The sequence below is a fragment of the Phaethon lepturus genome, unplaced genomic scaffold, assembly GCF_000687285.1.
Source record: "Phaethon lepturus isolate BGI_N335 unplaced genomic scaffold, ASM68728v1 scaffold11792, whole genome shotgun sequence".
Classification (NCBI taxonomy): Eukaryota; Metazoa; Chordata; class Aves; order Phaethontiformes; family Phaethontidae; genus Phaethon; species Phaethon lepturus.
This window is the reverse complement of record NW_010524108.1, coordinates 18,145-30,199: the sequence shown is the minus strand read 5'-3', so window position 1 is coordinate 30,199 and position 12,055 is coordinate 18,145. Positions and strand designations below refer to the sequence as shown.

Below are 12,055 nucleotides of genomic sequence, written 5' to 3'. Positions count from 1 at the left end.
GTCTGGCTACATCTTCCATTCCCTTAAATGGGGTCACCAGTGGAACCATTCATAACGCTTAATAACACACTCTACCAGTGATGCACTCTCCAGAATACTGAAATTGATTTTTCTTCTCTAAAAGTGTGACCTGCCAGCGTAGTCTTTGTCCTAATGCCTAATAATACGTGATGTTCCTGACAGCACGGGACGCGAGCGCGGATGTTCTGCAAGCATCAGAAAAAAAAGCAGCCTCAGTGCAATGTCTAATGCTGTTGGAGGCATTTCATTTGCTGCAGATTAATATCTGCTTTGAAGTAGAATGATTAAGGTGTTTTGTTCCTTTTGAAATGGGCTCTCAAAATTAGGTTTGTATCGTCCAAAGCTTAGCAAATAAGGGGCTAGATAGGTATGCATGAGGTATGAGCATCCTACTAAGTACATGGATGCTTAACACTTGAAATTCAGAGCATTAAAGTAAGAACCTAACTTTAGGCAGCCACTTTAATGATGGTGGTTAATATGGTTACAACTGTTAAAGATACCACAGTGGATCTGAGCAGCAACCTGTCTCTTCTAGAGCACCTTTTCTGTAGTGCTTATCCTGAGATACCTTAAGAAAAATGCTGTTCTGTTCACTGCAGTATTATACCTGCAACACAGGAAATTATACTGCTCATTCTGCATCACACAGAGCTCCTGTCTGAAATTCTCACCCTACCAAGATGAGGGGAACGTTTCCATGGACTTTATGTATTTTGCGGTTGGATGGACAGATTGTTTTTTCATTGTTAGTTTTACGGTAAGTAAATCAGGCTTTACAGGGTTGGTGCAGAAATTGCAAGATAAGGGTCTGCGTGATGCAGGTGAGTCAGTATTTCCTTGTGATCTTGAACTCTGTGAATTTAATACCTGCAGTGTTGGACTGCATCTTGTTGGGTAGTTACATAGCCAGTGCTGTTCCTGTTCTGAGGGTGTGAACCACTCTCTTTTCCACTTTCGCTTCCTATCACAGTGGTGACAGCTAGTATGGCAAAACAGAGTTAAGCATGCTAAATGTATAATCCAGTTGTCTTTTAATGCAAGTTGACAGCTGCTGGCAAAGTGGGTTGAAACGGTATTCCTGGAGACTTCTGCTACAGATCACAGTCTGAAAAAATCCCAGTCCCTCCAGCTCCTTCTCGCAGGATTTATTCAGCTCTGTTGTGAGGAGCATCATATTCTTTTACTGAACTACCTCATTGTAATGTTTGCTAATTCTCTACAATGTTACTTGCTTATTAACAAAAATTTCAGAAACAGTATACAGGTTTATGTTATTTACTATGTCTTTACATGATAATATTACCATTTTTATTGTTGTAAAAATGCATTTTTATATGGCTAATTCAGTAATATATACCAGCACTAAGTCTTAACTAAGAGCTGAAGTACATTTGCAATCTGATGTTTTAACTTGTTGTCTTAAAGAAAGAAAAAAAGTGGTTAGCTTGTGATAAGAACACACCACACCCTGCCCTGTATTTTAATTTTTCTGTCTTCAGAGGCGATTTACAGCCATCAGGAGGTAAATAGTTTCTTTCTGGCTGTCATCAGAAGCCACAGAATCACAGCATGGCTGAGGCTGGAAGGTGCCTCTGGAGACTGTCTAGTCCGACAACTAGAGCTGGTTGCTGAGGACCATGCCTGGTCAGGATTTGAGCATCTCGGAGGATGGAGGTTTCGGGGAATATGTCTTATCTTCTTTATACTTTCACTCTGATGTTTGAACTGTCAGCAGGCGTATTTAGGCTTGTTAACCTGGTGCTCTTCCTGTTGTATACACTGCTAGATCTACTTGTGAATTTTCCAGGTATCTGAAACTTTGAAGTATCAGTTCATACTGGCAGCCTTGTGCATTTGGGAGTGTGGCATAATCTGGGATGCAGGCCCAGTTGTGTGTCCTTATGAAAGCTGCATCTGTTTTCTGTTTAGTTTTCGGTGTTTCTGGTGCATGGATGGATGTGCTTTGGGGGTGAGGAGGGCAACAGTGAAATCCTGATCACCTCTTGGAGATTCTCTAGTGTAGTATGTGGGAAGTAAGACGTTTGCCTTGGAGGCTAGTTTAGTCTTTTTAAGTCTAGAAATATTATTGAATGTGAACCCCTGATCTCTGATTCTTAGAAGATGCTTTTTGTGAATGTGCAATTCCCTTTTCAGTAACTTCTTGACACAAAGACAAGTAAGGCTTTTGCTGTTGCCTGACAGGGATCGATGGCCCAGCTGCTTTTCAAGATGATGTTCAGAAGATAGGAAGTCAGGTGCAGATTCTCACTGTTGGACAGTCTAGCCATGATGAAGATGATGGAGAGAAAGTGGCTAGTGGCCAACAACAGCAAAGCAAACAAGATCTTAGAACAACAATGCAGAAAAAAGGTAAGTAGCCAAATCTGCCTTCATGTTCTCATTGCTTGCTTTATGTACAGTGACTCCTTTTCCTATTCTCACCCTCAGCCCTAGCCTAAACAGAGATTTTTCTTTCCCCCAGAGCCTGTTAGGCTCTGTTCTATTATCTCAAAAGGAAAAAAAAAAAAAAAAAGAAAAGTAGTTCTCTCTTGTCCCAAGGAACAAGAGCTCTCCAGGCACCCACAGATGTGGCTTTCCCATCTTGCCCATATTAAGGTACCAGGCAGATGCTAATGCTCATAGCCATCTGTTCACATTTTTATATTGTGCAACTCTGGAAGTCGCTTACTTGAGAGTTAAAAAAAGAGTACAGAATAGCAACATTCAAACTAGAATATTAATTTTAGTTGTGTTGTCAGGTAAATGTTGTTCCTGTTTTCATAATGTGTGTTCATGCTTGCAGAGGTGAAAATTACAGCACTATGTATTCTTCAGCATTCCTCATGCATAGTCCTGAAATGTTCTGGAATATTTTTTTTTTTTCAAGAGGCATGCATGATTTGGGAGATAGATTGTATATGTACACATTCATGCATCTGTCCCTTCCTTTCTGCACTATTATCTCTCATTAGGCATTAAGTGTAGGAAGGAAAAAAAAAAAAACCCTAAAATCCTCACAAAGCTTTTTCTGAAGGCATTGGCTTTGGAGTTGTTCTTCTTCAGTGTACAGCTTTTGAAGCAAAGATGGCTCTAGCCAAGAGTGCTCTGATGCTTTAAGAATAAACTCTTTGTGTATAAAGAGCAAAATGTAAGTGCAAACTTGACTGATCTAGAATAGACTATTCATACCTAAATGCCCGCCTCTTGTCTGCAGAGCAGTTCTCACTAAGATTCATTTTTTCTGGGACATTACACTGCAGATGTGAGCAACTTCAATTGAAATGGGCAGATTTTCTCCAAGTGTGGTATTTCCTGGGCATTTGAGTTGGAGGGATGTTGGCATGACTAAGAATTTCTGATCTGTGTGGTGATTGTGTTGTCCTAGACCATGGCTCAGAATATTTAATCATCAGGCACACCACTTACTAAAGCTGATCGACTTAAAAAGTATCAACAGGCTTTTCAAATTAGGTCAGAGCACTCAGGTTTTTACTCTGGGGGACATTTCTATTTTTGATGTTTTTTCCAGGTTAAGATATACTTTTATTCTCCCTAATTTTTTTGTTTATTTTTTAATAGAAGCAGTCGGTGAGGGTTTTTTTGTTTTGCTTTGGTTTTGTTTTGCTTTGTTGGTTCATATTGTTAAATATTTGATATGACCTTTTTTAACACAGGTCTGAGTATACTCCTGATCAGAGCAGACGCTTGCTAAGAATGAACCACTGGTATGCTTCAAGTCAGAGCAGAGGGGTGCTGCTTTTAAGTGGGAATGCTGAGGTTTACTTGTTTTTATTAACAGAGCTATGCTCTGTGAGACAAGAAGAAAGGTATTAGGACAAGACTGCAACTAGCAGCATCTTCATAAAATATTTTTACTATGCATGTATGGTTTGCCAGTTGATACCAGGAGAGGAGGCTTATTGGAAAGTTTTGAGTATCCCAGTGTTCGTGGGAAACTTTATGTAGAGCTAGGGCTTTCCACGTAGATACCCACTGCTGCTTCTCTGCTTGAGGTATGTCCTTACAGGCATGTCCCTGTTGGTCTGAAAAGCATTTAGAATTGCTGTCTCCCATCAGTCCATCTCTTGCGTGGAACAGGAGCAAAAGGAGAAGAACACAGATAAATGCAAACTGGCCTAATGGAAAAGGCTGAGTCCCATCAGATTTGCAGAGCCCTGATTTGTGCCCATTCTGCTCTTTGACACTAACTTTGTGGAGAGAAGCGTCTCTCAGCATGTGTCCCTGCTTCCCCAGCAAGTCAAGTTCTGTTACAAGACAAGAGGTTATAGGCTACCTGAGTGTGAAAAGAATATGCTGCTTGCAAGAAAATGCCAAATATTTTATTTGATTTCTCCATCTGTTGGAAATTGCCATACTAGAATAATTTTCTTCCTGCAGGAAATATTCGTCCTTTGATTTTAGAAGTCTTAATATGTAGAGTTCCTCTCTGGCAAGTGAGTCACTAGGAACAGAGCCAGACATCCATAAGTTTTAACACTGAATAACTAACATTTAGTCTTCGCATTTATTAGTTTCCTATATGTCTCTTGTAAAGACTTGGAATGAGCAATTTGGTCTTAGTTCTTCTTTGCCACCTGAAGTTATAACTGTTTTGAGATTTAGGGATGGATTATGTTTGATTTCTGGGTTCAAAAACAAAACAGGAGCTCTCTGAAGCATTCTTCCCCACAGGTTGAGTGCAGGCTTTTCGAAGGCTGGCACGGAGTTCACCAAAATAATGGTGGTGAAATAGTGAGCACGGATGTAGAAATAAACTGATTATGTCTGTGCATATGCAAGCATGGCTTTATTGCACAGCTGCCAGCTGAGGAGATGGAGTGTCTCTATTACCCATGCATAGCTGACTAGAATATGGTTGTCATTATTAAGAAATAATGCTTGTGATTAATGAGCATGATTAATAATGGGTGAGTTCTACAGGCTTTGAAAATATCTGTTGACCTGTGAACTCGGGCCTCCCTTGCATAACCAGATCCTATTGAAACTTTTTGCTGTTGTGCTGTGTGGTGTATGTCCAGAGTGGGGGAACTGAAGAAGTGGATAATGAGACCATTCATGGGGCAGCTGAGTCGAATATGAGCATCGCATATGCTTCTGTTTTACACTCGCTCTTACTACTCTGGTGGTGTTTCATTATCCAGTGTGCATCTGGTTTCAAAAGCTATTTGAAAGGGATGTGCACTGAAGTTACTGGAAGCAGCAATAACGTAAAAAGTATTTAAATGCCTTTTTTGGTGTCTCTTTTTTTCTCATTCCATTCCAAAATTTGAACTGAAGAAAACCATTACCGATACTATCTTTAATGCTTTTATTTCTGTACATTGTTTTGGTTCAGTCTCTGCTTGTTGCAGACCAAGCTCACATTCCAAAAGACTTAAGCTACATGAAAGTCTCTATGCGTATCCCCAGAAGTCCCAGAAGAACAGTTTAGAGAGCCTGAGAAAGCTGGTAAGGACAGACTGGGCACAGGGATTTAGGCAGAATTTAGGCTATCTGAATGTGAGTCTGAATACTTTTTTCAATTTTATTGAACAAGTATGTGTGTAGAATCTGTCTATATCACTTGTGTTGATCGGTTCTATGTTTCTGCGTGTTAGAATTCAAAAGTAGGGCACAACCACATCATGCAGGGCACATCGTGCACAGAAGGGTTTCTGGCACAAGCTTTCAGCATGGATGATGTTTCCTGAAGCCCTTGTGATCTAGGGCTTTTTGACTTTATTCAAAGTACCAAAAAAGAAGGCAGCAGCAGGTATTAGCAAGTAGAAAGTGAATTTAATTGTGCACAAAGATAAAATGTCCATAATTGAGAATTCTGGCAGCAGCATTATGGCCCCATCCATTAAGCCTTTAGCCTGTGTGGATTCCTGTTGGCAAGTTAGGCTTGTTCACTCAATTAAGGGTTTGCAGAATCAAGCCCATGGATTTTTTCCTTTCCCAGATCCCCATGCAAATACATCCTGGTCCTCTTCCACCTCCCAATCCAGTCTTGTCGCCCTGGATCATGTTCCTGGTAAGTACAGAAGGAAAAAGTTAATTATGCCCATCCTGCTTGGCTCTGGAAATCTGTATTTCATTTATCCTTCTGCATTGGACTTACCAATAGTGGAAATTCTGGACCAAGTGTTTTCTTTTATTTTTTTAATTCTTTTTTTTGTTAGGAAAAAAATTTTGTGTAGTTACCCTCTAATATGTGGAACTTAGAATTTGAACCCGAGTGCAGGGTGGCTTCATCTGCATGATGCTCCTTGAAAAACTAGGCCTGGCAAATGTCCCGCCATTGACGCTTTCTGCTAAGTCCTATTTGACGTTCAAAGTCATGTTTCCCTTTGAAATGTCTGAGGTTTTGAATTCTTGTAAATTTTTCAGTGCTGTAAGGCAGTTCCTTTGGCCTGGGCTGATACTGTTTTTCACGTGAAATAAATATGCATGAGAACATTTCCTTGATGTGAATGTTTCTTCTCAGTCTAAGATCTGCTCTTCATCCGATCACGTAGGAACGGTTAAAAGCGTGCTGTAGAAGGGCTCCTATTTTAATTGTTCAGGTTTCCAAATGGCTGTGATAGGTTGTCCACTCAGCTCCAATTTCAGGTTTAAGATTTTGTGTTGTGTTTGAAGTACCTGATTGGATTAAGAAGATCTGACTTTAATTCCTAACTGGATATTGCTCCTGTATCGCTGCATAACTCGATCCTCTCTCTGGAGTGGAAACCATGATGTTTCCTTTCTCATTTGCTGAAACGTTTTGGCTCCTCAGGGCAGGTACTGTCTCACCCACGTATTTGTACACTCCTCGCACAGCGCACGCCCCTCACGCCGCCTCTCACCTGCGAGCCTGGGGGTGCAACAGTCTAGTAAGCGATATTTTAGAGCAAGTGTGGACAGCTTTAATGTATTAGTATTTCATACAAGTGCACGGTTTTCTCCTCAGGCATTTCAAGCAGCATGAATTTTGATGAGGAAGAGGATGAGGAGGATGAAGACAGCTCCAGTTCTTCACAGTTAAACAGTAACACCCGGCCTGGTTCTGCCACAAGCAAGAAATCCAATAAGGTAAGGGGCGAGTGCCGAAGAAGGAGCACGCAGGCTGTTACGTGCTGCGTGGTTTCAGAGTGCGGTCAGGGTAGGCCTGGCTTTCTTGTTTTGTTGTTAGTATGCACTAGAGTATCTCCAAGGTGATCTACTGTGATAGCTTTCAGGGTTCACAGGAGCCAGGGATGAAAAGAATGACTTGGAGAAAAGAATAGCAAATATTGTCCGAACTTGAATGAAGAGAAAGGTAAACAGTAAATATTTACCTTTCTGCCTCTTGCAGGTGCTCAGAGGGATCTTTTGTTTCTATTGCCTTTTTCTGAGCCTTTTCCCACCCTGTTCTCACGGCGCTGCTACTATCGAAACTTAAAATAAGACTTTGGCTTGTTCAGATACTCTAAATCACAAGCTCTTGCTAAACCAGTTGACGGTGCCCCACTCTTCTGTAGACTGCACTGACTTCTCATTTCTGTTATATCTATCTAGCTTAATCTGTCTGTCCCTAGTCCCGTTTCTTCCTTTCATCAAAGACCACCGCTGTCCTCGGGTATGGCCTTCCTGCAGAGAGCAGTGTGGTGAGACGGGAAGGTGTGAGCCAGGGCTTGCTTTGTGACCTTGCAGCACTCTGCTTGTGCAGCCGCCCTGTTCTGCTTTGCCAGGGGTGTCCACACACTGAGCAGCAGCGGCACGGGGAAGTGCTCCCTGGGCCTTTGGTAGCCAAAGCTTGACCTATGGGATGGGGAGAGATCCTTAGCTGGATAAGCTGCCTTCAAGGCTGCTGAGGAATCAGAACAGGGAGGACAGTGTGTCCCTTGTATTTATTTTTTTGAAAGTGCAGCTTCTATCAAATGTCATCCCTTTGTACTTAAAACCTTGTAAATCAAAGTCAAGGAAACCTGAGTTTTTCTTACTGTTTTAGGAAGCGGCCTCAGCCCCCAGTCCTTCCACAAATGAGCCTCTCATAGATGTCGATGACCTGGAGGAATTTGCCGTAAGACCTGCTCCGCAGGGAGTCACCGTCAAATGCAGAATCACAAGAGACAAGAAGGGAATGGACCGAGGGATGTACCCTACTTATTACCTCCACTTGGAAAGGGAGCATGGTAAAAAGGTCATAAAATAACTTGAATGGCATACCAATTGCATCTGAATATAAAAAATTATTAAAAGTCTAAAGAAGTCTTACAAAGAAAATATGATCTTATATTTTAAATATATTTTCACTTTCACTGAGATCTGCCCTACAGTCTTCCAAAAGCAAAACAATAGTATTGCTTTGTTCTGCTGCGTTTTTTTCATATGTCCAATCTTTGGCCTTAAATAATCCATGCATGGCACCTTTATGTGACAGTCAGCAGTTGGGGCTGTCTGCATTCTGTGGCCTGAAAACCATCTATTTTCAATCCAGCTGGAAGAGCCAGAGCAACTTAGAATGAAACATTTAACAAAATAGATTAGATTGAATTTAATTATTTAAACCATAAATAATGGACTGAGTGGTTGAGAAGTCACTTTCCCTTTACATATTTTTATCTGGTTTTGCTAAGTCCTCAGAGACCTTCTGTTAGTTTGCTAGTGATGCTGGAAGACAGAAAAATTGCCTATGGTTTCCTCTTATCGAAGCAGGAAGTGGTGTGTTCTAACCCCTTTGGCATTCTAGATTTTTTTTTTTTTTTTTTTTACACTGCTTAGGTATTTCTGTTAGCTGGAAGGAAACGAAAGAAGAGTAAAACCTCTAATTACCTCATCTCCATAGACCCAACTGACCTGTCTCGGGGTGGAGAGAGTTTTATTGGAAAACTGAGGTAAACACTGATACATCTAAGAATTTTCTTTATATAATATAAAGTTTATTGGAAACTAAGAAGCCTGTAAGCCACTATGACCTCTTAATTAGAGGCTTGACAACATCATGTGATAATGATCCAGTATGCAAGGCATGTTTTCAAAAGGTCTCAAGTACTTACAAGATCACATTTTATTAAGAGTCAGCAGAACTGAAGCTCTTAAGTGCTCAAAGGCCAGATTCTCAAGGGTGTACAAGCACAACTTACCTTAATGGGATTTTCAGAAGTGCATGAGTAGATTGTGTCTAGCCCCTATTGATATAAATACCTTGCAATGGAAGTTCTGTCTGTTAGACAATCTGATAATCTCTTTGGTTTTGCCCGTTTCTTAAGATCCTAATTAGAGTTGTTTACAAGTAGTGGAATTCTTTCAGAGCCACTTGTTTCTTTTCTGTCTGTCACCCCATCATACATCAGTCTGTTGATAGCTGCGTGGAGCCTCTCAAATGTATGTTTAGATCATCTGTGCCTGAGGAAAGGGACTGTGCTGCTAATTGCCATTTGCCTGTGTGGATCTCGGAACTTCATGCGTTATTTATTGCAGTGCAAACACAGAATGAGGGTAATGTGGTTTTAGTACGTTGAGTTGTATTTTGCGCTCGTTGGTGTGATTTCCATTTAAATAGGAAAGACTGATCTTCTTTATAACTTTATGAAAATCACTCTTTGTATTCTAATAGAGTTAGTAGTCGGATAAGAAAGCAGATAGTTTTGTAGAGAGTAAGCATATTCTAAAAAAACAAGCAGACAAAATACCCCCATCTGAGTGTCTCCTTTTTGCTTTCTTGAATTCTTACTAGTTTGCAAGGTGTCGTGAGGAGTCTCCAGTGTAATGATAACGGACCTTTAGTACGCTCTGCTGTACTGTACCTTTACATTTTTGTTATGGCCTTTAATCCAGGAGTCGCCATTTAGTTGGGATTAGAAATAACAGCTATTTGTACCTGATATTAGCTGTCTTTCCTTTGGGGCTGCAATGCAGTAAAGGATGGATGTCTCGGGCAGCATTACTGACAAATGGTGATTGGATTTTCCACTTTTTTTGATAGATCAAATCTTATGGGAACTAAGTTTACAGTTTATGACAATGGAGTAAATCCAATGAAAACAACACCAAGCCTGGAGGCGAGTATCCTGCGTCAGGAGCTAGCTGCTATTTGTTATGTAAGTACTGCTCACAGGCAAAATATGCAAGAAAGGGCAGTTCAGCTTCTGAAATAGCACACTGAATTTCCTTCTCACTTATGATTATGTAAATCAGTATTCATACTTTGATGTTATCAAACAGATGATCTTCACTAGAGAAACCAGGAAATTCAGTGGAAAGTAGAGGTGAAAAACGTTGTGCGCAGAACCAGGTTCCCAGTTCTCACTTTTGGTCAGAAGGTGTTGGAGCTTTTGCGTAACCCTCTGGAAGGGGTAGGATGCTTCACAGCCTGCAGGCACCATCCAAGGGAGCCTCCTGAACTGGAAAGAATTGTGCACATGGAATTACTGCACTAAAGTATCATAATTTGTAATGGCATTTTGGAGGAGGCCTCTCTGATCCAAAACACAGGTAGCTGGACAGCTAGGTCCGCAGCAGGGGCTGAGGGACTGGGATAAAAACTCTAAAACTCCTTTTTACCAGGAAAAAAACCCAAACAACCCCCAAACAAAATCCAAAATTCAATTGAATGAGAGAAAACAGCCTCTTATAGGACAGTAAATAGCATTTGTCAGGGGCAATGCAGACAATCAAGGCTGTTGTTTCATGATTACTGGATGACTAACTTTTTTTGGTGAGAGTATTGTTTCTGTCCAGAAATCTCTGGGCCCAAGAAACTCTTCCAATCAAAATTGGTACATACGCTACTACAGAAAGTTTTCTGTTTTCACAAATAAAAAACTTCTGACAAAAATACCCAAGAACCACTTCTCTGGAAAAGTTCCTGCCCAGCTCTAACGAGGATGCCCGGAGCTCCGTCAGATCGAGGGCCAGCCATCCCAGCATGTACCCTGCGTATGCACGGAATACATTCCTGGAAAGGTCAGCTTCAGGATGCGGGGAGCAATGCATCTGGAAGCTTTTGGCACATGAAGAGGAAAACAGAGAACGGTCCTTTCTGTGCAGAGTGCTGAGAGCACTGAGGGGTAGCAGTATTAACTACTAACGTGTTCTTTTCCTGCTGCTTAGGATGCAGTTTTTCTGTGAATATAGTATATATAAATAGCGTGTTTGTTAACACGTGCTATTATTCAGGCATGTGGCTTACGGTTGCAGACAGACAGACACACGTATCGCTCCATTCCTATTGGATTTGAAAATTTCTGAGAATTTCAGAAAACCCAGCTAAGAGGATTTAACAAGATAGTCCAGGGTTTGATGTCAGTTTAGAGTTCGACTGAGGTTTCAGTGGGAATTTAGGAGAACTTACATATTTAATAAAGGTAATTTTCCTGGTTTATATAGGAGGGCACTCCCAGGAGCCAAGCAACTAATCTTCTGGTGCAAACTGGAAATACAAGGAGAAAACAAAGAACAGTTTAGACAAAAGTTATCTATTGAAAAATTTAGGCATTGCTTGTATAAGTCAACAACAATGACATTTGAACCATTAACATTACCAAATAAAAAACTCAGTTGGAGTCAGCAGAGGAAATTAGAAGTGTTAGTGTTGGAAAGAACAGAACCACGGCCACTGTTCGGAGAATATGGCTAGGATCGGCTGCTTATCTATGTCTATTTTGAGATCAGCAGTTGAAAACTTGTACATTTGTATAAGAAAATGTCTTATTCCATTGATATTTTGATATTCATGGAGAAAGGCAGCAGGCTTGTAGGTATGCTATGGCCAGAGGACAAAAGGAAATCAGAATGAGATTTCATTACTAGTCAGGTTTGCTAAAGTGAGATGATTGTTCCTGGCTGCAGCAGAACCACAGCAAAGAATGCCAGAAAGAGCACTCCTGAAACGCCCTTGCCCTAAGGTAACCTTTTAATTCCCACCTTGAGATTTTTCCTGCAGCAAAAACTACAATAAACAATACTTTGGAAGCACCACTATGCCTCTCACTGTCTCTCGGCTCATCCGATCAAGTACCCATGTGGAGAGCAAGTTGTACCCGCTTCCTCCAACTTACTGAGCCTG

The 12,055-nt window shown here is 40.9% G+C and overlaps 1 protein-coding gene across 1 annotated transcript in view; it reads left to right on the top strand.

The window, feature by feature from the left end:
- Positions 1–2,226: 2,226 nt before the first annotated feature.
- Positions 2,227–12,055, top strand: part of LOC104617101 (tubby protein homolog) — a gene marked incomplete at its 5' end in the record, with an annotated part of 15,817 nt that continues 5,988 nt past the window's right edge. The window contains 6 exons of the mRNA XM_010282330.1: positions 2,227–2,394; positions 5,987–6,058; positions 6,977–7,098; positions 7,997–8,188; positions 8,770–8,882; positions 9,974–10,088. Coding sequence (XP_010280632.1) covers positions 2,227–2,394; positions 5,987–6,058; positions 6,977–7,098; positions 7,997–8,188; positions 8,770–8,882; positions 9,974–10,088 — 782 coding nt within the window. The remainder of the gene's footprint in view (positions 2,395–5,986; positions 6,059–6,976; positions 7,099–7,996; positions 8,189–8,769; positions 8,883–9,973; positions 10,089–12,055) is intronic.